This window comes from Lactuca virosa, chromosome 4 (genome assembly GCF_052849685.1).
Source record: "Lactuca virosa cultivar CGN04683 chromosome 4, Lactuca_virosa_CGN04683_v6, whole genome shotgun sequence".
Lineage (NCBI taxonomy): Eukaryota > Viridiplantae > Streptophyta > Magnoliopsida > Asterales > Asteraceae > Lactuca > Lactuca virosa.
Genome location: NC_136429.1, coordinates 3,700,284 through 3,726,167, shown reverse-complemented (window position 1 = coordinate 3,726,167; position 25,884 = coordinate 3,700,284). Strand labels below are relative to the sequence as shown.

Sequence of the window (25,884 nt, the reverse complement as noted above, 5' to 3'; positions counted from 1 at the left end):
CCATATTCATATATAAATAAGTATTTCCGTTATACTTATTCATATAAGAATATACGTATTCATATATAAATACACTTATTCATATATGAATATGATCTGTTTCGTCGGCCCGGTACGCTAAACGCTTAAGCGACATATTCGAAATGATTGGTCCAGATTCATTCCCTTATTCTCAACTATTTTTTTTATCACTGTAGTGAATGTAACATTGGCACGTGTGATGGTGGGTATATCCTCGTGGCAGTAGAGGGGTAGAATACTCAAATTTCGACTGTATAGAAAATTGGAAGAGTACCGGAATATTCCTCTGTGTCTCTTCCACAATCGATCGTTTATCATTCAACGGAGAGATGGAGTCGTCGTTAACGATGTCGAAGGTGGAGGTAATAAAACAGGCCATAAAAGAAGTGATGGAAGAGATCAGAGATGGTGCCAACTCCTCATCCAATGACGGCGGCGAAGTTGAAGATGACAACCACCACCGCCTCCTATCCAAATTGATGTCTCAGGTATCTCTAATTCTGTGCCTTAATTGATTGTCTCGTTTTCTCTTCAAATCTCTACAAATCAAATAGTTAATTTCACGTATCATCCACCCAATGAACCCTCGATTCTGCCGAACACGGCGTCTGGAATTGATCATTGTGAATCGTAATCGGTAGGAATAAAAAGACCTTTTTTTTTTTTTCTTTTCTTTTCTTCCCAAAAAACAACAGTTGGAGAAGTTAGAGGCTGAGCAGGAATTTGTTGATGATGAGAAAACCAAAACGAAGATAAACAAGTCGAGATCGGAAGAAGAAGAAGAAGAAGATGAAGAAGAAAAGATAGTGAAAGAGCTTAAGAAGATGAAGAGGCAGAATCTAATAACACACTGTCTTCTTTCAGCCATGATAGTTCTCACAGTCGTCTGGCAGATATCGGAGGTCTCCATTATTTTGAGACTAAAAGATGGAGTAAACCACCCATTTCGATTCATTGGTAGCATCTTTAAGAGGATTGTAACACCTCCTAAACCAAATGGTAGTGAAGAAAAAACAGATTCATCGATTACAAATAACCTTATCGAGTCCTCGCGAATTGGTGATCTCAAAATTCCAGAGCTTCCCCATGTCGAGCTGCCCAAAACTCAGACTTGGTTTTTGAAAGATATAGACTGAAATCATCATTCTCGGGTTTCCAAGGTACAATTGGAGCTTAAAAAATAGCATACAACTTTGCTTGTTTTCTTTCGTCATGTTTCAAATGCTGTAGATAATTGTTTTCCGAAGTAACAAGGAATTTTGATTCTAGTTTTAACTATAGTTTGTTTGATATCTTTGATTTATGCACTGAATCTTTAATTGAAGCATACTTTTTGACTTTTGGTAAAAGTTGAAAATCACATTAGATTTCCTAAACACAACTACTAAAAACAAAAATTAAACAAAAAAAAAAAAAAAAAAAAAATCTACACATCGCAATAAATTTTGGGCACAATATTGTGAGTATTGAGACTGATTTAAGGGCGAAATCCCAAAGTTTACAGACGAGGTCAAAAGTAGAACTTCAAACAAAAGCTAAGATGCACAACAAGAGTTAGAAGCAAAGTCTAAAACTTGGAAGCCAAGCAACTTTGGAGAGTAAAACTCATTACCTTTTGGAAAGATTTAGTGGAAGCCTTACCACAATATTTTAATGGTGACCTAGAGTTCAAGAAAGGGCTTACCATAATGTTTTAATGGTGACCCAGAGTTCGAGAAGAAAGGGCTTACCATAATGTTTTAATGGTGACCCAGAGTTCGAGAAGAGTTCGAGAAAGGACAAACTCAGCCCCAAAGAGATTTCCAGGGAAAACTTCTCACACATGGAACATAATTGCAAGAGGCAAATTTAATAGGTTCAAATCTGGGCAAACTCAGCCTCCAAAGAGATTTCCAAGGAAAACTTCTCACACATGGGGCATAATTGCAAGAAGCAAATTTAACAGGTTCAAAGATTTGAACTCCTGAGCTCAAACATAAACATATGTGGGTATCAAACTCAGTGCATCAATCCAGCTAGGATGGATATCAAACTCATTATCTGAGCTTTGCTTTTGGTGTACATTATCCTTCTGTCTTTGGTTATTAGAAGCCCAATTTCTGAACTTCGATTTAGTCTAGTAATTTGGGGACTAAGTTTGCTATCATGATCATGGCCCAGCTTATGTTGGTGATTTCATAGGCCTGTGAGTCCATCAAAAGAAAATATAATTTGGGGACTATAAATAGTCAGTATGATTGTATTGTGGTGTGTGAGCAAAACTATTTTGAAAGCTTGGATTGTGTGTGTTATGAACTGCATCTTTTAAAATCTTGAAAGTTCTTAGCCAATGTTTTGGTTATAAAATATTGGAACGCACCAAGCGATTAGCTTTTTCCTTTATGCGTTGTTTGGATGTGTTTGTGAGAGATCAATTGATATACGTAAAAATGATGAAGCTCGATAGAGGATATGGTGAGGTATTATTAGTGGCTAGAATGGTTTGGATGTATGATGTAAAATTTGTGTTGACTGTTGATCATGTACGTAAACCTTGGTTGTTTGGCAAGCAAGACTTTTTTTTTTGAAGAAAATCATGTGTCATACTGAATTGTAAAATTATTTGACATCGGTCCTATTATTGAAAGTTGGAAAATATAATTATTAAGTTACCCTATAAAACTAGGGATAAAAAGACTTACAAAAACAAAAATATTAAAACTGAAATAAAAATTCTTTAAAAAACATATATAAAATATTATAAAATTTAATTCTATAAAAGTTATTCTATAAAACCGAATATTTAAAAGAGTCCATAGATAACCAATTATTTAAAACTAGACGAATGCTCGTGCGTTACATTGATATAAAATATTTTATACCTAATTACAATAGGAAAAAAGTATGTTATATTAAAAATAACTAAATTATTGTTATTAACAATTAAATAAACATAAAAATTGGTTTTTAATGTTATTTGAAATTTGGAGTTGTGATGCATATACAAAGTTATGTAGTTAGAAAGAAAAGTAAATTGTTAAAAACGAGAATTTTAAGCCGCACGTTGTGGCGGAAGTATAAACAATAATTTTTGTGATATAGTATGCTATTTTGATGTATTAAGAGATTACACTTCTAAATAGCTTACCATCCGAAGTGTATATATATATATATATATATATATATATATATATATATATATATATATATATATATATATATATATATATATATATAGCGTACCCGCGCGATACTACGACGCGAGATAGTTTCTTATGACTTATAGTTTCCATGCGACGTTTAGTTTCTTTTTCTTGTCAGATAGTTCGTCGGGGGCTTGTTTTGTGTCGGATAGTCCTTTCGGGGAATTGTTTTTAGCTAGGTAAGTAGATGTGGGGCGTAATAATTTCCTATCGGGTGTAATATATTGCTCTAGGTTCTTGTATTGGTATATAGTCTTTTTTTGTTTATGGTTTCTTTTTTGGGGCGTCGATTTGTTGAATGCAAATACTTTCTAGTAATAGTCACTTGTTGGTTTATAGGTTCTTTTATCGATACAATTTTTTTTCCATTGTTAGTTTCATTTTAGAAACATTATCTATAATATATGTGATTTTAGATTAAAAAGAAAAATACATTGATTGATTTTGTAAGGTAACGCAAACCAAACTATTTAGGGAGACATTGGTAATTAATATATTAGTTATGTATATTTCATTTTAGTTGTTTGAAAATAAAATAATTCATTACGGTATTTATTTTTTATTGATAAAATATCTACTTTAATTACTAAAATATTCTTTCATAATAATATGTTTAAACTTATCATTCTCAAATACTTCCAAATTATTATCCGGAATTTTTTTTGTTAAACTTGAGTTAACTAATATTTCTTCACATCCCAATAAATTGTTTTATATTATTTATCTTGTAGTTATGTTACGATTTGTAACAAAGTTTTTCAAAATTAAACAAATACAAGTAAACATATTTATAAACTAAAATAATAATACTTTCAAATACAAACAATAACAAATCTTTATTTAAACACTATTTTATTATTTTAATGATATAATATTTATAATTATATATGTATATTATTTATTTATTAAACATCTAAACTAATATGTAAGGATGTTTGAAAACTAAGGTGGTGTTTGTTTTTTGTCTGCAGATCTGCGTGGCCTCTTCTGTCTGCGCCGCGCAGACCACGCGCAGACATTAGATTTCGCAGACTGTTTGTTTTTTTGAAGACTGCAGACCTAAAAATGTCTGCGCGCCCTCTTCTTGGCGCAGATGTGGACCAGAGTCTTCTAACATCTTCAGACATCTTCTAGCCTAAAAAACACATATATCTATATTTTTTTAGGTTTTTTTTTAATTTATATTTTTTCCAACTTTATTAATGATAAACAATTTGAAAAAAAAAATTACAAAACTTAAAAATAAACGTTCGACGATACAAACATGATATTTTTGACAAATTTATAAATAAAGATTTATTTTTGTAAAACATTATTTAATACACTATCGTCAATTTCTCGAGAAAATAATTATGCTACATTTTTAATGGATTTAATTGAAAAAATCGAAGTTTATTTCCATCCATTTATATATCAAATTCTTTGATCCTTAATTATAATGTTTAGTTATAACTTTGCAACCAAAGTTGTTGGTTTTTATCAATTATATACGTTAATTAATACCATTTTTATTTTTATTTTTTATACAATAATATATAAAAGTTGATATAGATTTGTTAATTATTTATAACAAAGTCATAAAAATATTAAAAAAACACTTTGAAGTTTAAAAAAATCAGTTTATTTAGATTTCAGTTTATTTTAGTAGCCCGCAGATGTTAAAAAAACAAACAATCTTCTTTTTTCAGACTGCAGACGTTTGGTCCACATCTTCTACTGCAGAGGTCTACAGATGTGGTCCGCAGACTGCAGACATTTTGCATCAGAAAAAACAAACAACACCTAAGTAACACTTCAAAAAAAAAACTTTGATCCGCTAATCCTTTTCACCAGTAATTCATCATTACGAATGTTAAAGAAAGATACATGACCATTAACAACAAAAAACTTTCTTTCACAAATGGTATCATGCACAAATAAAGCTTATTTTTTCATTTACACAGAAAATATTAAGAACAAAACACTTTCATGTTCTTGTACATGATACATACAAAACAAAGAAGAAACTATTAATCATGTGAAACCTTAAGAACAAAACACTTCCATGTTCTTGTACATGATACATACAAAACAAAGAAGAAACTATTATTCATATGGAACCTTCAAATATGAGAATGATACAATAGTTAAATATGTATATGATAAAATTCGAAACAAATCAACCCAAATTCACAAAATTTTGTCGGTTAAATTTTTTTTTGTCTGACAATAAATGAAACCAAAAACTTATGCATTGCAATTTTCAAAAACAAAACTTACAAATGGGTTTACCCCAAACAATAACAAAAACTTAGATATTGCAACTTTCAAACAAAAAACTAAACATTCAACTACAAGAGCTCAAAAAACCCAACAAGAATATCATATTCAGATCTTAAGAAGCTTACCCAAAATTTCTTTGAGATCTCGGTTTATATCAATCCATTTCAGGTCCTGTAAACACACATAAACACAAATTTAGACAAAGACGATGGTCAGCAGCACCGGTGTTTTAGAAGGAGGCATAGAGGAACCTAATATGTGGAAGTTATGAGGTAGTTTTTTGATAGAGAGACAGAGAGGGGAAGGGCAAAGAACGATATATAGAAAAGGTGGTGGTTTTAACAAACAAAGATAGCCACAGAAGGAGAGTAAAGGTAGTGTCTCGCAACAACAATGATCTAGGATTTTTTAGAAACAACTAATTGACTCATGGTGATTTGCAAGATAAACATAGACTCATACAAACACACACAACCAAATTGAGAAACGATAAGGAAAGAAAGTAATACCTTGAACTAAACAAATTATCAGGCTCACTGGTTGCTTATTTCTTTAAGAACATCAAACTAACTATGAAATTGTCAAATATAATAAGAACCTCTATTATCAATTGCAAAGAATACAATAATAAAAAAAATGATGATACCGTCATAAAGGAAGTAACAGCTATATCTGACGTTTGTGTTAATTTCTAGATCTGATGCAATTTCATCTACTGGAAGGACTTAAATGAGAGAACTTGAAACCAACATTTAATGATCAGCTACAATGAGAACAAAATCTACAAAACCAACATCTGACCTGCAAATCCCAGACCAATATCTGATATTCAAATGATGAAGTAAAAGCCCCAAACCCAATCCCGAAGAAAAATCAAACCATATCCGACCTTCAAACACAGATTCAGATCAACCCACCTGCAGTTTTTTGGGTTTAATTAAGAATCAGTTCTAAATGAAAACTAAAATCGGAACCTATTAAAGAAAACCTACATGGCTTCGAATGATTTTTCGAATCTTTGAGGAGTCCACATCAGTTTCAAGGTTGAAGCAGCGATGCATAGATCCTTAGGTTTCCAGCGAGTGATGGAGATATGAATGAGGTGATGGTAGTAATGAAGCAGTGAAGACGAAGGTGTTGATATGTGTAGGGTTTGAGAGATAGGTCTTAATAATTTGAGAGAAGTAGGTAGGTGGCAGAGAAGGTGAAGCATGCCCGACTGTGGGTGGTTTAAGGCGAAAGGAGGCAGAGTGACGTCTAAGGTTTCAATGGTGGTGGATTATGGAGGTGACAGAGTTGTGCGGTTGTGTTGCTGGTGAATTCCAACAGCTAGGGTTTTTCCATTGAATGGATGAGTTAATGTGATAAAGGGATTTAAAAGCCGGTTATGGTTGTTGACCGATTAAACTAGCAGAAAGAGGGCCAGATCGGCTTCCTTGAGATAAATCGCCAATATTTAAGGATTTTAACCTGGGGATTAAATAGCTGAGTCAAAATTCATGCATGGGTGATTGTACACTAAGTTTAAAAATTTAGACGATTTCAAATTTAATATTATTTTATTGATAGTTAGTTGTACTATTAGCTTAAGGGTTTGGACGTATTAAAAAAAATAATATTATTATATTCAATCTATTTTTAGAAATAGTTAGATTTCTTTTATAAGGTAGTAAAGATATATATAAAAGATTTAGACCATGTATTTGAGTTTCATTTTCGGTTGGTAAAAGGTAATTCTTGTTAAAAATGAAACAAATCCCTTTAATAGCACATATAAACCTCAAAAATATTAAACCACACACTATAAGTACTCACCATCTTCCCACATCATTCTCAAACTATATATAACTAAATAAGTGCATATGTTACATTATTAGAAACTTGGTTGAAACATATGTTACATTATTCATACCTCCTAATTCTAAAATAGCAAGATGCAATTCATGCCCTCTTTTGTCTTCAATACAGGAGTCATTAGGACAAACTTCCTCATATGAAGCCTGCTACAAAATAATGCATTGGATTAAAAAGAATAAATAATATATATTGCTATTTTTTAGTACAACACTTGAAATCATATGAACAAACATATCGTTTTGAGACAATAGAATAAACAAACATACCATTTTGAAAAATAATATTGAACAAATTTTTTGCCTTCTATCTGGTCTATTTCTACAATCAATTTTCAGAATTCACAATTTACATTAAATTAAAATATTTATTTTCTAAAAATTATCAACAAATATTTCTTTTTGTGTGACATCCCCAATTTCACGGCCAGAAAAGACCAATTCGTTTATGCTTATTTAAAATTAGAGTATCCTTTTTGAGGAATAATATTGTGAAATTTGTTCCCAAAAACATGATAATGATATTATCAAAGCATTTCCAAAGAAATGTATTTTATTTATATTAAAACGTTGGGATGTCATCGTCAATACAGAAACATAAGTATAACAAAATATTACAAGCCTTACAGTAATTAAGCTAGTGGCCTAATACTAATTGAATCTCCCAGCATAATGTATCTTTAATATTGCTACATGTGATATAATAAACTGAGTTGGTTAAGTTGGGAAACCAGGTGAGTACATAGGGTTTTCAACCCACAATAATATAGTTAATATGTTTAATCATCAAACAATTAACCCAATTTCCCATTTCCATTATCTTCTTTATTCTTAAGTATGTACCCTAAGGATCATCTATGCTGACAGTACTAATTCAGGGATTTCACCATAATACTTTTCAGTAGGTTTTCTTTTATATTTATTCTTAAAGATTTATCCTAGGGATGTTCTTCTTTATTGACAATATTATTTTAGGGAGTCACCCACAATACATGTCAATGAGTTTTTAGAGTACATCTGATGAACACATGGTTCACAAACACCTACAGGTTGCGAGTCTGCTAGCGTTCCACTGGACTGTCTGGAATAGTCTGTGGTTGTCATCTATACTCTGCTAGATGACATCATCTTTAAAGTCAAGGTCTCTCATCATCTATTTCATCTTTTATCTATCATCATCTTTATCATCTTTCATCTACCCATATCTACCTAATATATTTATAGGTATAAAAATACATATGCAGTCTAAATCAAGTAAAACATATATACATCGTTCATCTAGCATAAATATCAGGAACACAGATAATAGGCACATATAGCATGCAATTATCTTAAATACTTCATATCTATGTGTAATATGAAAGTAACTATTCCCTCACATGTTAAAGTGATGACTCGAAACTCGGACAACGCTTCGCTTCTAGCAACTATCTTTTCCTTTCACGTAACCTAGTATCATTATCACTAAGTCTTGGTCTAATATTTCTTGCGACTAATTATTAGTCTAGATTCATCATTAATTCAAAGTCTACTGACCTATATCTGATAAGGGACAACCATGTAAGATCATATCGGAGGTAGGGTCCGTTTAGCATATATAGTATACTATTTGGAAAGCCCACTTTAAACACCTCACTAAATTTAGCCTTGTCATCATCCCGGTAAGTAGATCAATCAATATAACGACTTGGAATCACTGATAAATCTTGTTTATTGGTTCATAATAATGATAATGAACTTAAACTTAAGTTATACTTAAAGCACGGTAAACATAACTCAACTTACAGGTGGTTTAGCCAAAAACCGGACTTTGCGCTGGCAGAACTTCTAAATCGAAAGCTCTATTTCTCGGTGCTTTCTGGCGCTCCAGAGCTTCACTACTAACCCTTAGGAAGTGCTAGAATAAGGCCTACGGACCTTGGGGGGTTTGGGAGAGATTGAAATGAAGAGGTGTGAAGAAATGGTTGAAATTCGTGTTCTATTTATAGGCTGCCAGGAGGCCCAGTAAGTTGGGTATACTCTAATTACGTTGGACGTAATGGTTCCAGGTGTCATCATCTGGTGGCAAGCTGTGGGGAGGAAGGGGGTGCACCAGATCGTGACATGTGTCACACTTTTGTTTTGTCGAAAATTAATTATCTTGTAAAATTCATAACTTTCGCATATGAGCTTCGTTGTTGACGTTCTTTATATCCACACGTAACTATCGAAGATATCTACAACTTTTGTTTAGACTCTGTCGGCTAATTTGTACTATATTTTTAAAGTTATATTTTAACAGGTTTAGACAGTTAAAGTCTGTTAAAAAGTCATAACTTTGTCATCCGACGTCCGTGTTCGACTGTCTTTATATCGTTAAACTCCTATTAACGAGATCTTCAATTCTCGTTTAGATTGTTTCGGCTAAAAATCGATCGACCGATCTAAAATTCGATTACTGAGTTGTATACTGCTAAACTGAATCTTAGAAAAATCATACCTTCCGCTAATGAAGTCAGATTTAGACGTCCTGTATATACACGCTCTCGGTTTGACGACTGCTACGACTTTCGTTTAGATCACTAAGGCTAAAAAGTATTTTATCAAAAAATCAGTTTTTACGATACACAGAGTCATGCCAGTTTAATCGTGAAACTTCGAAGAAACATAACTTCTTCATATGAAGTCAGATTTCAGCGTTATTTATATGTATGGAATCCTTGTTACATATACTATAACTTTTGTTAAGATTATTTGTCATAAATATTCTTCTATCAAAAAGTCTTTTTTTTAAGCTTTTTTAAACATCAAACCGTAAGCACAAAGATTAATGAGTTCCCCAAAATACCACATACCAAACAAATCAGTGTGCCCAACCCTAAGGTAAGCTTCAACCCAATACACATAAATGGGCCCAGCCTTGGGGTATATTTCAACCCAATACACATCATTAGGCCCAACCCTGGGGTATATTTCAACCCAATACACATCATTGGGCCCAACCCTGGGGTATATTTCAACCCAATACACATCATTGGGACCAACCATGGGGTATATTTCAACCCAATACACATCATTGGGCCCAACCATGGGGTATATTTCAACCCAATCATACATGCAAAAGTCACAAAGACAAATAGCACAATCCAATGGGTCGGCATTGGTGCCTTCGACCCATGAGTACAGTGAGAGGACTCGCCTGAAGCAGTTACATAGAATAAAGCCACATAAGTAGCTAAGATTGGTTTCCAACTCTTAGGACACCTACACTCAAATGGAAATTAGGGTTTCATTCTCAGGGTTTGGAGAGGTGGAGGCTAGTCATAAGAAGGTCCAAGAGCAACTTAAGGTGTTTAAATAGGTCACAAACCCTAAAAATTAGGGTTTGTCCCAGGTGACCGTACGCCCAACGTACTCCACGTACGCCCAATGTACATGGATGCCTTTGTGATCATCATTTCGACCCAGTACGCCCATCGTACTCCTAGCGTACACGCATCGTACTGGCCAGGGACCAAAATGCAAGAGTTTTTATGTTGAGGGCAAAAAGGGAAAAATACATGAAATGCAAATGTTACAATTCTTCCCCACTTGAATTAGACTTCGTCCTCGAAGTCCGTCACTGCGAACAACTCCGGATAATGCTCCCTCATCTCGACCTCAGGCTCCCACGTCCATTCTGAACCTTTGTGGTGCTGCCATTGCACTTTTAGCAGAACCACTGTCTTGTTTCGCAGAGCCTTCGTCTTTCTGTCAAGGATGGAAATCTGTCTCTCAATATAATCCAGGCGATCATCCACCTGAATATCTTCCAATAGAACCACCGTGAAATCATCTACTAAACATTTCCATAGCTGAGAGACGTGAAACGTGCTATGGATCTGACTAAGCTCCTCGGGTAGGTCCAAGCGATAAGCAACCCTGCCCACCCGGGCCAAAACCTTGAAAGGACCGATATACCTAGGGCCCAACTTGCCCCTTTTCTTGAATCTGATGACACCTTTCCAAGGTGACACCTTCAGGAGAACCATGTCCCCAACTTGGAACGCTAGATCTGATCGGCGCTTGTTGGCATAGCTCTTCTGCCGACTTTGTGTTGTCTGAAGTCTACCCCGAACCTGCTGAATCAACTCAGTAGTCTTGAGTACTACCTCACTACTCCCCATGACCTGCTGACCGACCTCATCCCAAGATATCGAGGTCCTGCACTTCCGCCCATAAAGCATCCCAAAAGGAGGTCGATCAAAGATGGCGTGATAACTTTTGTTATACGAAAACTACGCTAGAGGGAGATACGTATCCCAACTCCCACCAAAATCAAATACACAAGCCTGAAGCATATCGTCCAAGGTCTGGATAGTCCGCTCACTCTGTCCATCAGTGTGCAGGTGGAAAGCCGTGCTGAAATGCAGACGAGTACCCAACTCCTCGTGAAACCTCTTCCAAAACCTGGAAGTGAACCGGGCATCCCTGTCTGAAACCACTAAAACCGGCACCCCATACCGTGCCACGACCTCCCTGATGTAAATGTCATCCAACCTCTCCACAAAGATACTCTCCTGAATCGGAATGAAATGTGCGCTCTTGGTCAATCGATCCACGATGACCCATATCGAATCCACTCTGCGCGATGTCCGCGGCAACTTCGTGATGAAATCCAAAGTAATTTCTTCCCATTTCCAAATGGGAATGTCTAATGGTTGCAACTTTCCATGAGGTAGTTGATGCTCAGCCTTGACTTTCCTGCAAGTCAAGCACCTCTCCACATACCAGTCCACATCTTGCTTCATGCATGGCCACCAATAGTCGAGTCGGAGATCCCTATACATCTTTGTTGCTCCGGGATGAATAGAGAACATCGACTTATGCGCCTCCTCCATCAAAACCTAGCGCGCACCACCCAAATACGGAACCCACACCCTCCGATGAAGGGTCAATAACCCCCGACTATCATATTCGAATGAAGCCACCTGACCCACTATGCACTCACTCTTCCGGTGCTCTTCCTTCATAGTCTCAACCCGAGCCTCTTGAATTTGCTCTAAAAGTGGGGTAATCACTGTCATCCTCAAACACATATCCCTAATCGGAGCCGCGACCGCCTTGCAAATGTGATCATCAGCTCCATTTGAAAAAAGAGATGAATAGATAAGGCGAAGCCAGCTGAAGGAAGGGCGCACGTTGGCCTTCCCCGGGTGATAAAGGATCTCACAATCATAATCCTTCACCACATCTAACCATCTACGCTACCTCATGTTTAGATTCAGTTGATCCATCAAATACCTCAGGCTCTTGTGATCCGTGTAGATAGTAAAGCGAAACCCATAGAGGTAATGTCGCTAAATCTTAATGGCAAACACCATTGCCCCCAAATCTAAATCATGTGTAGGATAATTCGCCTCATGAGGCTTCAGCTGCCTCGAAGCGTAAGCAGTAAGCAATCACATGACCCCGTTGCATCAAAAATACTTCCAAACTAATGATCGATGCATCACAATAAACCACAAAAATCCTCAACACCCTCAGGAAGGGTCAGAATCGGCGCCTCACACAATCTCTACCTCAGAGTTTCAAAAGTTGCATGCTGCTCAGGACCCTAACAAAATGTGATGGTCTTCTTCGTCAACCGAGTCAAAGGAACTGCTATCTTGGAGAAATCTTGAATGAATCTCCTATAATAACGCGCGTCGACCTTGGCCGGATCGACCAAAATACCATTCTTGTTGACAAGGCGCCCCAGAAACCGCACCTCACGCAACCAGAACTCACAGTTAGAGAACTTAACATACAACCTCTCCCTCCTCAAAGTCTCTAATACCTCCCTTATATGCTCCTCATGTTGTTCCTGGGTCTTGGAATAAGACAGGATATCATCAATAAACACAATCATAGACAGATCCAACATAGGCCTGCATACGCGATTCATGAGGTCTATGAATGCGGTTGGAGGATTGGTGAGCCCGAAGGGCATCACCACGAACTCATAATGACCATAACGAGTCTGTAAGGTTGTCTTCTGCGTATCCTCCTCTCTCACCCTTATCTGATGATAACCCGATCATAAATCAATCTTGGAAAACCAAGACACACCCTGAAGCTGGTCAAATAAATCGTTAATCATCGGGAGTGGATAATGGTTCTTAACCGTTAGCTTATTCAGCTCCCAGTAATCGATACACATCCAATGCAACCCATCCTTCTTCTTCACGAACAAGATCGGCGCTCCCCATGGGGAGCTACTCGGCCGAATAAATCCCTTGTCTAACAGCTCCTGCAGCTGACTAGACAACTCATGCATCTCTGGAGGTGCCAACCGATAAGGTGCCTTAGCTATCGTAGCCGCACCAGGAATCAAGTCAATCCAAAACTCCACCTGCCTCTTCGGAGGCACTCCATACAAATCTTCCGGGAACACATATGGATATTCTCGAAGAACCGAATCATCATCCACAGTCACCTTAACCTTCACTCGGGTATCCATCACAAAGGCAACAAATCCAAAACAACCCTGTTGAAGATAACGTCTGGCCCTAACTGCTGAACATAAAATCGGCCTGTGCTGAACACCCTATCCCTAAATCACTAACTCTCCCCCACTTGGGGTCCGGATACGCACCAACTGCTGCTCACAATCAATCATCGCCCATTGGGGCTCAACCAATCCAACCCAACAATAACCTTGCTCTCACGCAGGGGAATAAGAACCAAATCAATAGGGTACCGCTCACTGAACAACTCTAAAACACGACGCTGATGAACCCTAGATACTCGCACAGGACGATTATCAACAATCTCAACCTCTAATGGATAATCCAGTTCCCCCGAAGCATCGAAAAAATCTCTTGTTGAGCATGAAATACAAAGGATCGAGTAGCCCCCGAATTAAACAAAAACAGAGCAGAGATACCGTTCACATGGGACGACCCCAAAACAAAACACAAAATATAAGTAGGAAAAATTAACATAATAAAGAGATAAGGAGAAGAAACATACCCATCACCACATCAGGTGTTGCACGGGTCTCCTCGCCTGTCAGCTGAAAAGCCCTACTCCTCACAACAGGCGCATCCGCCTTGCCCTGGCAGCCATCCGTGAACCTCAAAGTCGTCGGAGCGGGTGTTGCAACTGGTCCTGCCGTTGCTAGACTCTAACAATTGGCCTTTTTATGGCCCCTCTGATTGCAATAGAAGCAAATCAGACTCGATCCCTGGGTAGTGGCTGTGCAATACCGACTAAAATGCCTAGTCTTGCCGTACTTATAGCAGCCTGAACCATCACCCCTGCAAGCTCCATCGTGCGTCTTGACGCACTTGCCACAACGGCCTCGGCCTTGCTGGCCTCTCGATATCGAATCAAAAACCTTGGGCCTCTTTCCCGAACCCTCTGAACTCTGAACCTGATCTAGGCTCCTCTTCCTCTCCATCTCCAAGTCAATCTCCCTTTCTCTGGCTCACGCTATCATATCATCCAGTGTCGTGAAACTGGATCAGCTCACAAACTGCCTGATATCGCTCCTCAATATCTTGTGGTATCTCGCCTTCTTCATCTCCTCGTCCACCACATACTGCGGAACCAATAACGCCCTCTCACGGATCATAGCAGTGATCTCCACCACCTTCTCAGTAGTCTGGAAAAGGTCCTGAAAATCCCTCGCCAACTATTGGACCTCAATCACAGGTGCAAACTCAGCCCAAAACCTCGTCACAAAATCCTCCCAAGTCATCGACTCAACTGTCTCGCCTCCAAGGCGTGTCCAATCTCCTCCCACCAGTCTCGAGCTCCGTCTTTCAGAAGACAGGATGCAAGTCTGACCTTTGCCTCCTCAGGACAGAGGCTAGATCGGAAGGCGTTCCCGATGTCCGCCAACCAACGTCTGCTCATAATCGGGTCCTTCTTCCCGAAGAACTTTGGGGCTCCACATGTCCGGAACTCATGGAAGGTCAAAGTGTGAGCTCCCATCATCACCACCATATCAGAACGAAAAGCACCCAAGCGCTCATCCAAAATCTCCATAATACCCTCCTTGATCGTACTGAAGATCACAAGAGTCTGCTCAAGAATATTGCGGGTAATCTCTGATGAAATGAACTCCCGCATCTTATCATCCATATGTCTGACCCCAGAGCCTGGACCCGAACCATCAACGACACCAAAGACGCTACCAGAACCTCCTCGAGTGACCACCATTGTAACACCCCATTCCTGGTATGCATCAGTTCATTTAATATTAATTTTGTAAAAGCTACTCGACGAGTTGGTAGCCCTAACTCGTCGAGTAGATGCCCGATTGGACGCGGGGATTTAAATGGTCTACTCGGCGAGTCGAAGCCTTGACTCGACGAGTAGGTCTGTCAGGAGGAAACCCTATTTTTGGGGTTTTGGACCAACTTTAAGCCACTTAACCCCTTTTGGGCCTCCCTTACTAGCCTCCCTGTCCTCCAAAACCCTAATTCGTTGTGAGCTTCATCCTTGAGAGATTATTGAGGTTTTGAGTGTGTTTTTGTGATAAAGAAGAGAGTTGGAAGAGCTTGGAGCCATCAAGCTTGTGGAAAAGATCAAGATCCAGGATTTTATCCATCTTTGGCAACCTTCTGAGGTAAAAAGCTCTTAGCTTGATAACCCATAGCTTAGATCTCTTTTAGTGTTGATTTATGGGTCTTTTTGATCCCTTTGAGAATGATAAGTTACTCTCCATGGGTTGTATGCCAAGCAATCCCTTTTTCCTGTGATATTTAGCCTCTTGAACCCGTTTTTGTCCAAGCAATGGTCATGTTCATGGAAGCAGGTTGCTGTAACTTGAGTTTGAGTCCATTTGAGGTGTGCAAAGCCATCAAGTCTCCAAATTTATAGAAATGGACCATGGAAACGATCTGGATCTGTATTTTGGAGCCTTAGAAGTGTGAAATCAGTTGTTTAGGTAAGATCTGCAAGGGACTCGGCGATTTCATATGGGAACTCGGCGAGTCCGATCAAGGATCCTCGATGATGTTCATGAAACTCGGCGAGTTGTCAAGGAACTCGACGAGTTGGATCATCTTGTCCCTTTTCTGACTATGCTAGGACTCGGCGAGTCTGAGTACGACTCGTCGAGTTAGTTCGTCCAGTCGCAATGATGGGTAGCCTAGGAACTTGACGAGTCATAGGGTGACTCGGCGAGCCGGGTCGTGATTTTAGGGTTTTAGAGTTCTAGAACTCGACGAGTCAATAGGCTGACTCGACGATTTAGGTCAACCTGGAAGGTTGACTTTGACCAAAACGTTGACTATGAACAGGGGTAAAATGGTCATTTTACCCTAAGCAAGATTGGCAAATTTCTTACTAAGTATTATTATATAGTGGTAGCCGAGGAGTTGTGGGAGCAGCCAGCAGAGATTCCTCACGCACGAGTTCAGCATTCAGTTTGAGAGGTGAGTTTCTCTCCAGTAGGAACGGGTCTAAGGCCACAATGTCGGCCCGTTTAGAAGTCAGTAGTTTCGGACTCCGGTCTGATGTCGGGGCGTTCCCGAGAAGAGTATATGTATGCTTGATGTCTTTGTGATTCATGCATGTTATGTGCTATGTATTGGGGCAAGCCCGATGTATGTTAGTTTATATGTTATTTGTTATGTGTTCCGGATTTCGGTCCGATGTCGGGGTAAGCCCGATGCAGTTATGTTATATGTTGATGTTATTTGTTTATAATATATGATATGATGTGTATGTGTCAGGGCAAGCCCGATGCCGGGGTGAGCCCGATGCCAGACGTGGTCTGATGTCGGGGTGAGCCCGATGTCGGGAAGGAGTCCGATGTCGGGTAAGCCGATGTCGGGTTCGTCCCGATGTAGCTGGGCGGTGTCCCAAAGTTTATGTTATATGTTATGTGTATGGTATGTGGTAGTTTGGGGGAGCTCACTAAGCTTTGTGCTTACAGTTTTCAATTTGGTTTCAGGTACTTCAGCTAGCACAGGGAAGGGCTCGGGATGATCGTGTAACGACCCAAAAATCAAGGGTAAAAATTTCATTTTCAATATAGCCAAAACATAGATATCATTTATTCCAAACATTCCAAAACATCGTTAGTTAAAACATTTATCAGAGTTCATCCCAAAATCATTCATTGCGAAAAACATGGGTGTGTGCATTGCGATCAAGCCGACCCTTTCTTTCCAAACTGATGATACTTGAAACAATAAACAAAACTGTAAGCACGAAGCTTAGTGAGTTCCTCAGAGCATACCCCACACACAATCCACATAATCACATAATGCATATTAGCTATAAAAGCTACATAAATCATATCCATGCATATCAACATATACGGATGCCGTGGGCTAATCCCCAGGGTCTTACTCCAGGATGCCATGGGCTCCCCACATGGTCTTACACCTAAGTACCATGGGCTCCCATGGTCTTTAATATGAAAGCCATGGGCTCTCCACATGGTCTTATATCCAGGTGCCATGGGCTCCCCCATGGTCTTCCATGCAAGTATCACAAAGACAACTAGCATACCACATACTTGATTGGTTTGAGCCAAAAGAACATCCTATGTGCTCATTCAAACCCTAATGCTTGGATCTAGGTTTCTCTATTGTACATGCAATTTATCCAAGACTTTCTAACCCTAGATCCAGTGTATATAATCGAAATTAACATCACAAATCAGATCTGGATGTTTACCTTGTTGTTGATTGAAGATCTTGAAGCCTTGAGAACTTTAGCACCTCAAGTGTTGTGCCTCTAATGAATCACAAACACCAATAGCAATCGGAGGAAACAAGAGAGAGAGAGAGAGAGAGAGAGAGAGAGAGAGAGAGAGAGAGAGAGAGAAAGAGAAAGAGAGAGAGAGAGAGAGAGAGAGAGAGAGAGAGAGAGAGAAGAATTTCTGCTCTAGGACTTCTAGGGTTCAAGTGTCCGAAATTCCCATGCCAAGGGCATCAGAGCTTTGTTTGGTTTCTATTGTATTGATGCCTTGTATGTTCATTCATGCCTGAAAATCGTTTTTGGGCTTTTCTGTCTGATGAACTCGACGAGTTCCATTGAGAACTCGACGAGTTGGATGAACTCGACGAGTTTAGCTGTCAGACAGAGAGATTTTCGGGATTTCTTGCTGTTTTGCTTAAGGATAATTACCTAAATCGTTTTTGACTAATAAAATCCGGATTTTATTACTGTTTTATGATTATCCTTACCAAATCAAAATATAATTACCAATTGTTTGAATAATAAATTCCTTATTTGATAATATTTGATTATTTAAATTAATTGTTGAATTATCTTGCAAATAAAATTGATTAGGTCAAATTTAGATAATCATTAAATTAAATGTTTAATTTAAATTATTTGCTATTTGATCCTTTGTGTTTTGAAAAGTTCAAAACTTGCCCTCAAGTTTTGAAATTTAAATTTTGATTAAAAGTTTAATTTAAACTATTTAAATTTCAAACCCTAGAATTTTACAAGTTCAAAATTCAACCTTATACTTTATAATATTATAATATTAATATATATATATATATATATATATATATATATATATATATATATATATATAACTTAAATGCTAGTCTTACCATTAGTAGGCCTCATTTACGAAGCCGATCTATAAGGGGGGTATAAGGTTATGGCCTATAAAATGGCCGTTTAATGGATGTCTACTCTCACCCACCGCTTCCTTGATTGATGGAGGGTCGTTAGCCGACCGGGTAGGATAGGGCAAACCCTTTCCTCGTTAAAAGTATAATGAAATTATAAAAGTAAGTAAATGTTTTTATAAAATTCCCATTCTTGGTTACTTTAGGCAAAAGTGAATTGATGCAATTCCATGAAATTACACTTTGTACCCTTGCTAAGTCGTTAGTGGAGCGTGTGTGGTTAACCGGCACACTAATTGGGTTCTAAGAAAAGGTGGCAAAGGGTGACTCATTGTTTGTCATAGTTCGATGGAGCGTGTGTGGTTAACGGGCACATCGAATAAGTGACTGTAACATTGAGGGCACCATGTATATTTGCATGGTTATTCATACCCACTTTGTGATCCTCGGCATCCCAGTCACAAACTAGAGGGGCATATCGAGATTTAAACATGCAATTGAAAAGTTCAATGAATCTCAAAAGATCTAGGAGTTTTCAATACATTTAAAACTTAGCTTTATTTGTTTTTCATGGCGGAAAATTAGTGAATCGTCATTCACTTACCTTCAAATTATGTGCTTGTTAGATTACAACATCCCTCTTCTAATGTGTAAATAATGTTGTTGGATCCTAACCCTAATTTTTCATATGGGTGTTTAATTGGGGATTCATTTCTAATCAAACTTTGTTATTTGTTCTTTTCAGATGTCGAACGTCAACAACAACGCTTTTGGTTCAACTTCCTCTGGCTCATTCTCACTCATGAACTTGTGTGGGAGAGTGATCTTTGACGGGTCCAATTTCAATGATTGGATCCACAACATTCGAATGGTCACTCGTTACGAGGACAAAGAGTATGTCCTCGATGAGAAGCTAAAGGAGATTGACATCAACACTGCCTCTGCTGAAGAGATCGCGGACTTTGAGGCCCATGAGCGTGATGCCACGAAAGTCCATTGCATCATGCTAGCGACTATGACTGCAGATCTCCAAAAGTCCTATGAGGACATGTACCCCTATGAAATGCATCAGGATCTGCTGGACCGGTACCACCAAAGAGCTAGGCAAGAAAGGTATGAGATCATCACTTCGATGATTACTACCAAAATGGGTAATGGAGAATCCCTTACTGCTCATCTGCAAAAGATTCAGAGATATGTTGATCGCCTCCTAAAGCTAAATGTTAACTTTGATGAAGAGCTGGCAATTGACATCATCCTTCATTCCTTGCCTCCCTGTTATAGCCAGTTCTGCATGACCTACCACATGAACAAGGAGGAGGTCTCTTTGAGCAAGCTTCAAGGCTTGTTAAGGACTGCCGAGAGAAACCTCAAAGATAAATCTGTTGCACCATCTCCAACTCCTACTGCTGCCCCAGTCTTGGCAATTGGGCAAGGGAAAGGTAATAAGAGGAAGGCTCCCTCAAAGAGCCACCATAAGGGAAAGTCCCAAAATAGCTCTTCTTCTAGTGGAACCAAGATTGGTTCTGCTAAATCCAACTCGAACCCCAAGGAGGCAGAGTGCCACCAGTGCCATGAAATAGGGCATTGGAAACGAAGTTGCCTGAAATATCTGCAAGATATCAAGGATGGAAAGATCAAGCCGTCCTACGCACGTATTTACACTATTAAATCTAAGGATTCATCACATGCTATTTCTTGGGTTCTTGATACAGGATGTGGTTTTCACATTTGTTCTGATTTGCAGAGCCTAAGAAGAAATAGGAATGTGGAGCATGGGAAGATAAATTTGATCATGGGGAACAGAAGATCGTCGCCTGTCACCAAGATCAGAGTTTACTATTTAATGCTCAGTAGTGGATTAGTATTAGATTTAAATAATTGTTGATATTCGCCAGATATGGCAAGAAACATCATTTCATTTCATGGTTTGTATAGACAGGGTTTTAGATATTCATTTGATAATGAAAAGGGTTCTGTTAATGCTTATCTTAATGGTGTTTTCTATTTTGAAGCATTGCCTTGTAATGGAATATATGAAACGGTGATGGTTGTAGACAATTTAGGAAATGATGTATTGTATATTGATTCTTCCAATAATTTGGATAAATCATGCTTGTGGCATTGTCGTCTTGGACATGTCAACAAGAAACGCATAGCCCAAATCCAAAAGGATGGAGTATTGGAGTTAATCGACCTTAGGGACGATGACGTGTGCGAGTGTTGTTTACTTGGAAAGATGACCAAGTCACCCTTCACTCACACTTGTGCGAGGGGTGAGGGTTTATTGGATCTCATACATACAGATGTATGTGGACCCTTTAGATCCACCACAAGGGATGCGAGCCGCTTCTATGTGACTTTCACTGATGATTATAGTAGATATGGGTATATCTACTTAATCAGGTATAAGTCAGAAACTTTTGAAAAGTTCAAAGAGTTCAAGCAAGAAGTGGAGAATCAGTTGGGCAGGAAAATCAAGATGCTTCGATCAGATCGAGGTGGAGAGTACCTAAGTCTTGAACTCCACGACTACCTCAAGGAATGCAGAATTGTTTCGCAATTAACGCCACCTAGGACACCAAAGTTAAATGGTGTGGCTGATAGGCGTAATAGAACCTTGATAGACATGGTTTGTTCCATGATGAGTCGTGCTTCACTTCCTATCTCATTCTGGGGGTATGCCTTAGAGACTGCCGCCCACATCCTTAACTTAGTCCCTACAAAGAAGGTTGCCAAAACACCTCACGAGAAGTGGACATGGAAAGCTCCCTCGTTGGCACACATCAAAGTTTGGGGTTGCGAGGCTTTCGTAAGACGAGAGACTCACGACAAGCTCGAACCTCGTAGTGAGCGATGTATTTTCATCGGCTACCCACAGAAGTCCTTTGGATATATCTTCTATAGACCGAGTGACAATGTTGTCTTCGTTGCGAGGAGAGGGGTTTTCCGAGAGCGAGAACTCATAAGCCAAGGGGACAGTGGGAGGCAAATCGATCTTGAAGAACTTCAAGAGTCGAGCGATGAAGGAACCTCTAACACTGGCACTCAACCCGAGGAGGAAACTCCGGTTGAACCTATTGACGAGTCCTTACGTCTGAGACGTTCCAGTAGACTTAGTGTTCCGCCCGTGTTGTATGGTTTTCATATAATGAGTGAGGGTGATACGTTTATTAGTGATATTACACTAGTGAATTTGGATGAACCTAAGCCATGGCAGGCCCGGAGTCTGCAAAATGGAAAGAGGCTATGGACAGCGAGATTCAGTCCATGTATGACAACCAAGTTTGGAATTTGGTTGACAATGTACCAGGTCGTAAGATAGTCGGGTGCAAGTGGATCTTCAAGAAGAAGACCGACATGGATGGGAATGTGCACAATTATAAGGCGCGATTGGTTGCGAAGGGTTTCACTCAAACTCCCGGAGTTGATTATGATGAAACTTTCTCACCAGTTGCGAAGATAAAGTCTATCAGGGTGATGCTGGCCATTGCTGCATTTCATGACTATGAAATATGGCAGATGGATGTCAAAACCGCTTTCCTTAACGGGAAGTTGGCTGAGGATGTTTACATGGATCAGATAGAAGGTTTTGTCAATGCGAAGCATCCCAATAGAGTGTGTAAGCTTGAGAAGTCCATCTATGGACTAAAACAAGCATCTCGCAGATGGAATATTTGTTTCGATGAGAAAGTCAAAGAGTTTGGTTTTCTGCGAAGCGAGGATGAATCATGTGTATATGTCAAAGCCAGTGGGAGTATAGTAAGATTCCTCGTATTGTATGTCGATGACATACTACTCATAGGAAACGACATCCCAACCCTGAAGGAAGTCAAATCCTGGCTTGGGAAGTGCTTCGCTATGAAGGACCTCGGAGAGGCTGCCTATATTTTGGGAATAAGGATAGTGAGAAACAGAAGTAAGAGACTAATAGGACTTAGTCAGAATACTTACTTGGACAAGGTACTAAAACGTTTTAGTATGGAGAATTCAAAGAAGGGGCAGTTACCAATCCAAAGTAATGCCAAATTGAGTAAGACTCAAAGCCCGAGTACCGAAGTCGAGATAGCATAAATGAGCCGAGTACCATACTCTTCCGCAGTTGGCTCGATTATGTATGCTATGACTTGTACTCGCCCTGATGTGGCCTTCTCTTTAAGCATGGTCAGTAGATATCAAGGGAACCCTGGCAAAGCACATTGGACCGCAGTCAAGAATATTCTTAAGTACCTTCGGAAGTCCAAGGAATGGTTTCTAGTCCTCGGTGGGAGTGATGACTTAAGGGTGCGAGGGTATAGTGACGCCAGTTTTCAAACCGACAGGGACAACTACCGTTCGCAGTCGGGCTGGGTCTTTACCTTGAATGGAGGAGCAGTGACTTGGAAAAGTTCCAAGCAGGATATCGTAGCTGATTCAATGTGCGAATCAGAGTACATAGCGGCGAGCGAAGCGTCAAAGGAGGCAATATGGTTGAAGAACTTCATTGGAGACCTTGGAGTTGTGCCAGCCATAAAGGAGCCCATGGAAATTTTCTGTGATAATGAAGGAGCGGTTGCCTTAACCAAGGAATCGAGGGATCATGGCAGATCTCGACATATCGACAGAAAATATCACTTTATTCGACATCGGGTGGAAGAAGGACTCCTCGTAGTGAAGAGGGTATCATCGGAGGATAACCCAACAGATCCCCTTACGAAGGGACTAAGTAGGGTTAAACACTTGCAGCACGCTAGGAGCATCGGGCTGAAGGACGATATTAGTTTAGATTATATAGTTTAGAAACATGTAATAGATAAATGTAATTGACATTTGATGATTAAATAAAAGAGTATTATTTATAAGTAATGTTGTTGTCTTATGTTGATTATTTACCTATTGTTTCATTTTGCGTGTTTTGACTTCCTGAATAATAAGATTATTCAAAAGTTCCACAATCGCTCATACTTTGGGAGTAGGTATGAAAGAAGATTGTCATGAATTGGTATGTAGATTGTCTAAGGTGTATTAGACATAGCAAAAGTTTGCTGCAACGTTCATGAGTGCTTATGAGTTTGATTTGAGCATTGGATTAGACCCGCGCTTGCTGGAATCACTTCATGGAATTTATCACGAGTGATCGCAAGACGATAATATCATATGGTCTTAAAACCTAGATATATGGTTTATTGTTTGCTAATTGGTTGTGCATTGATAATGCGTAAACGCATCAGTAACTTGATGTTATAAAACGCATTGTTGTGTATGATTTGATTAGTGAATAGTAAATGCATATAAGTCGAAGTTTATCTGTGCCTTTTATCCTTAGAGGGTAAAAGCGATATCAGGGCCCCTCGATGATTTTGTTTGACTTATGTGTCGGGCCCGGTCAGGACTGAATTGATGTGTTCAATTAAGTTCTATGTCAAAAGAATCAGAGATCGAGAAACAAACTGCTGGACAATAAGTATGACTACCTTCCATGTAATTGTCCGCACGATATCTAGAACAGAGGATTATACGATCCCTTATCTTAAGGACATGTTATTGATAAGATCACGAGTTTTGAGAACTGCGATTGCTAATCGGATCCAGAAGTTACATTTGCATTTATAGTTATTAGACTTATCCAAGTGGGAGACTGTTGGATTAGTGTCTAAGTCCATAACTATATTTGGTATGTACTTGACCCGGTTGTGCATGGTCCTTTTGGGTTGCCTTCACCAAAGCAACTTGACTGGAGGAATAATATAGAAAGAGGTGATTATGGTTTATTAATATATTATAAGACTAATATATTATAAGAGAAATCATATTTGTTTAATTAACATTGGTCAATAATTAATTAAGAATTAACTTTGTGATCAAAAGAAGTTAATTGAACTTAAGGGGCTGAACTGTAATTATATGATAGTTACAAAGTTGGGCAAGGAAACCCTAATAGATAGGTTGGACGAATTTAGGGATAAAGCCGTAAGAATTCGTCCATGATAGGGATTCTAGAATTATCTTATGGGCTGCTTGGTGGCTAAGTAACCAGATAAGGATAATCACTGAAACCCTAATTCCTACACCTATATAAAGGACCCCTTGGCATGGGAATTTCGGACACTTGAACCCTAGAAGTCCTAGAGCCGAAATTCTCCTCTCTCTCTCTCTCTCTATATCTTTTCCTCTCTCTATCTCTCTTGTTTCCTCCAATTGTTATTGGTATTTGTGATTCATTAGAGGCACAACACTTGAGGTGCTAAAGTTCTCAAGGCTTCAAGATCTTCAATCAACAACAAGGTAAACATCCAGATCTGATTTGTGATGTTAATTTCGATTATATACACTAGATCTAGGGTTATATAAACGAAATTAACATCATAAATCAGATTTGGATGTTTACCTTGTTGTTGATTGAAGATCTTGAAGCCTTGAGAACTTTAGCACCTCAAGTGTTGTGCCTCTAATGAATCACAAACACCAATAGAAATTGGAGGAAACGAGAGAGAGAGAGAGAGAGAGAGAGAGAGAGAGAGAGAGGAGAATTTCGGCTCTAGGACTTCTTGGGTTCAAGTGTCCGAAATTCCCATGCCAAGGGGTCCTTTATATAGGTATAGGAATTAGGGTTTCAGTGATTATCCTTATCTGGTTACTTAGCCACCAAGCAGCCCATAAGATAATTATAGAATCCCTATCATGGACGAATTCTTAAGGCTTTATCCCTAGAATTCGTCCACCCTATCTACTATGGTTTCCTTGCCCAACTTTGTAATTATCACATAATTACAGTTCAGCCCCTTAAGTTCAATAACTTCTTTTGATCACAAAAGTAATTCTTAATTAATTATTGACCAATGTTAATTAAACAAATATGATTTCTCTTATAATATATTAATAAACCATAATCACCTCTTTCTATATTATTCCTCCAGTCAAGTTGCTTTGGTGAAGGCAACCCAAAAGGACCATGCACAACCGGGTCAAGTACATACCAAATATAGTTATGGACTTAGACACTAATCCAACAATATTCACTAGCATACCACCTAT

At 38.7% G+C, this 25,884-nt stretch overlaps 1 protein-coding gene across 1 annotated transcript; it reads left to right on the top strand.

Moving 5' to 3' along the window:
- The first annotated feature begins 241 nt into the window (after window positions 1-241).
- On the top strand, window positions 242-1,299 carry LOC145169171 (uncharacterized). Its single transcript, XM_079087747.1, has 2 exons — window positions 242-509; window positions 717-1,299. Exons 1-2 carry the CDS (start codon window positions 351-353, stop codon window positions 1,155-1,157), a joined length of 600 nt encoding a protein of 199 aa, XP_078943873.1. The 5' UTR covers window positions 242-350; the 3' UTR covers window positions 1,158-1,299.
- Window positions 1,300-25,884: the final 24,585 nt, after the last annotated feature.

Bases quoted from the DNA above. Each gene is read 5' to 3' on its own strand.
- LOC145169171 (XM_079087747.1), top strand. From the start codon at position 351: ATGGAGTCGTCGTTAACGATGTCGAAGGTGGAGGTAATAAAACAGGCC. The intron at 510-716 runs GTATCTCTAATT...AAAAAACAACAG, and splicing joins TATCCAAATTGATGTCTCAG to TTGGAGAAGTTAGAGGCTGA.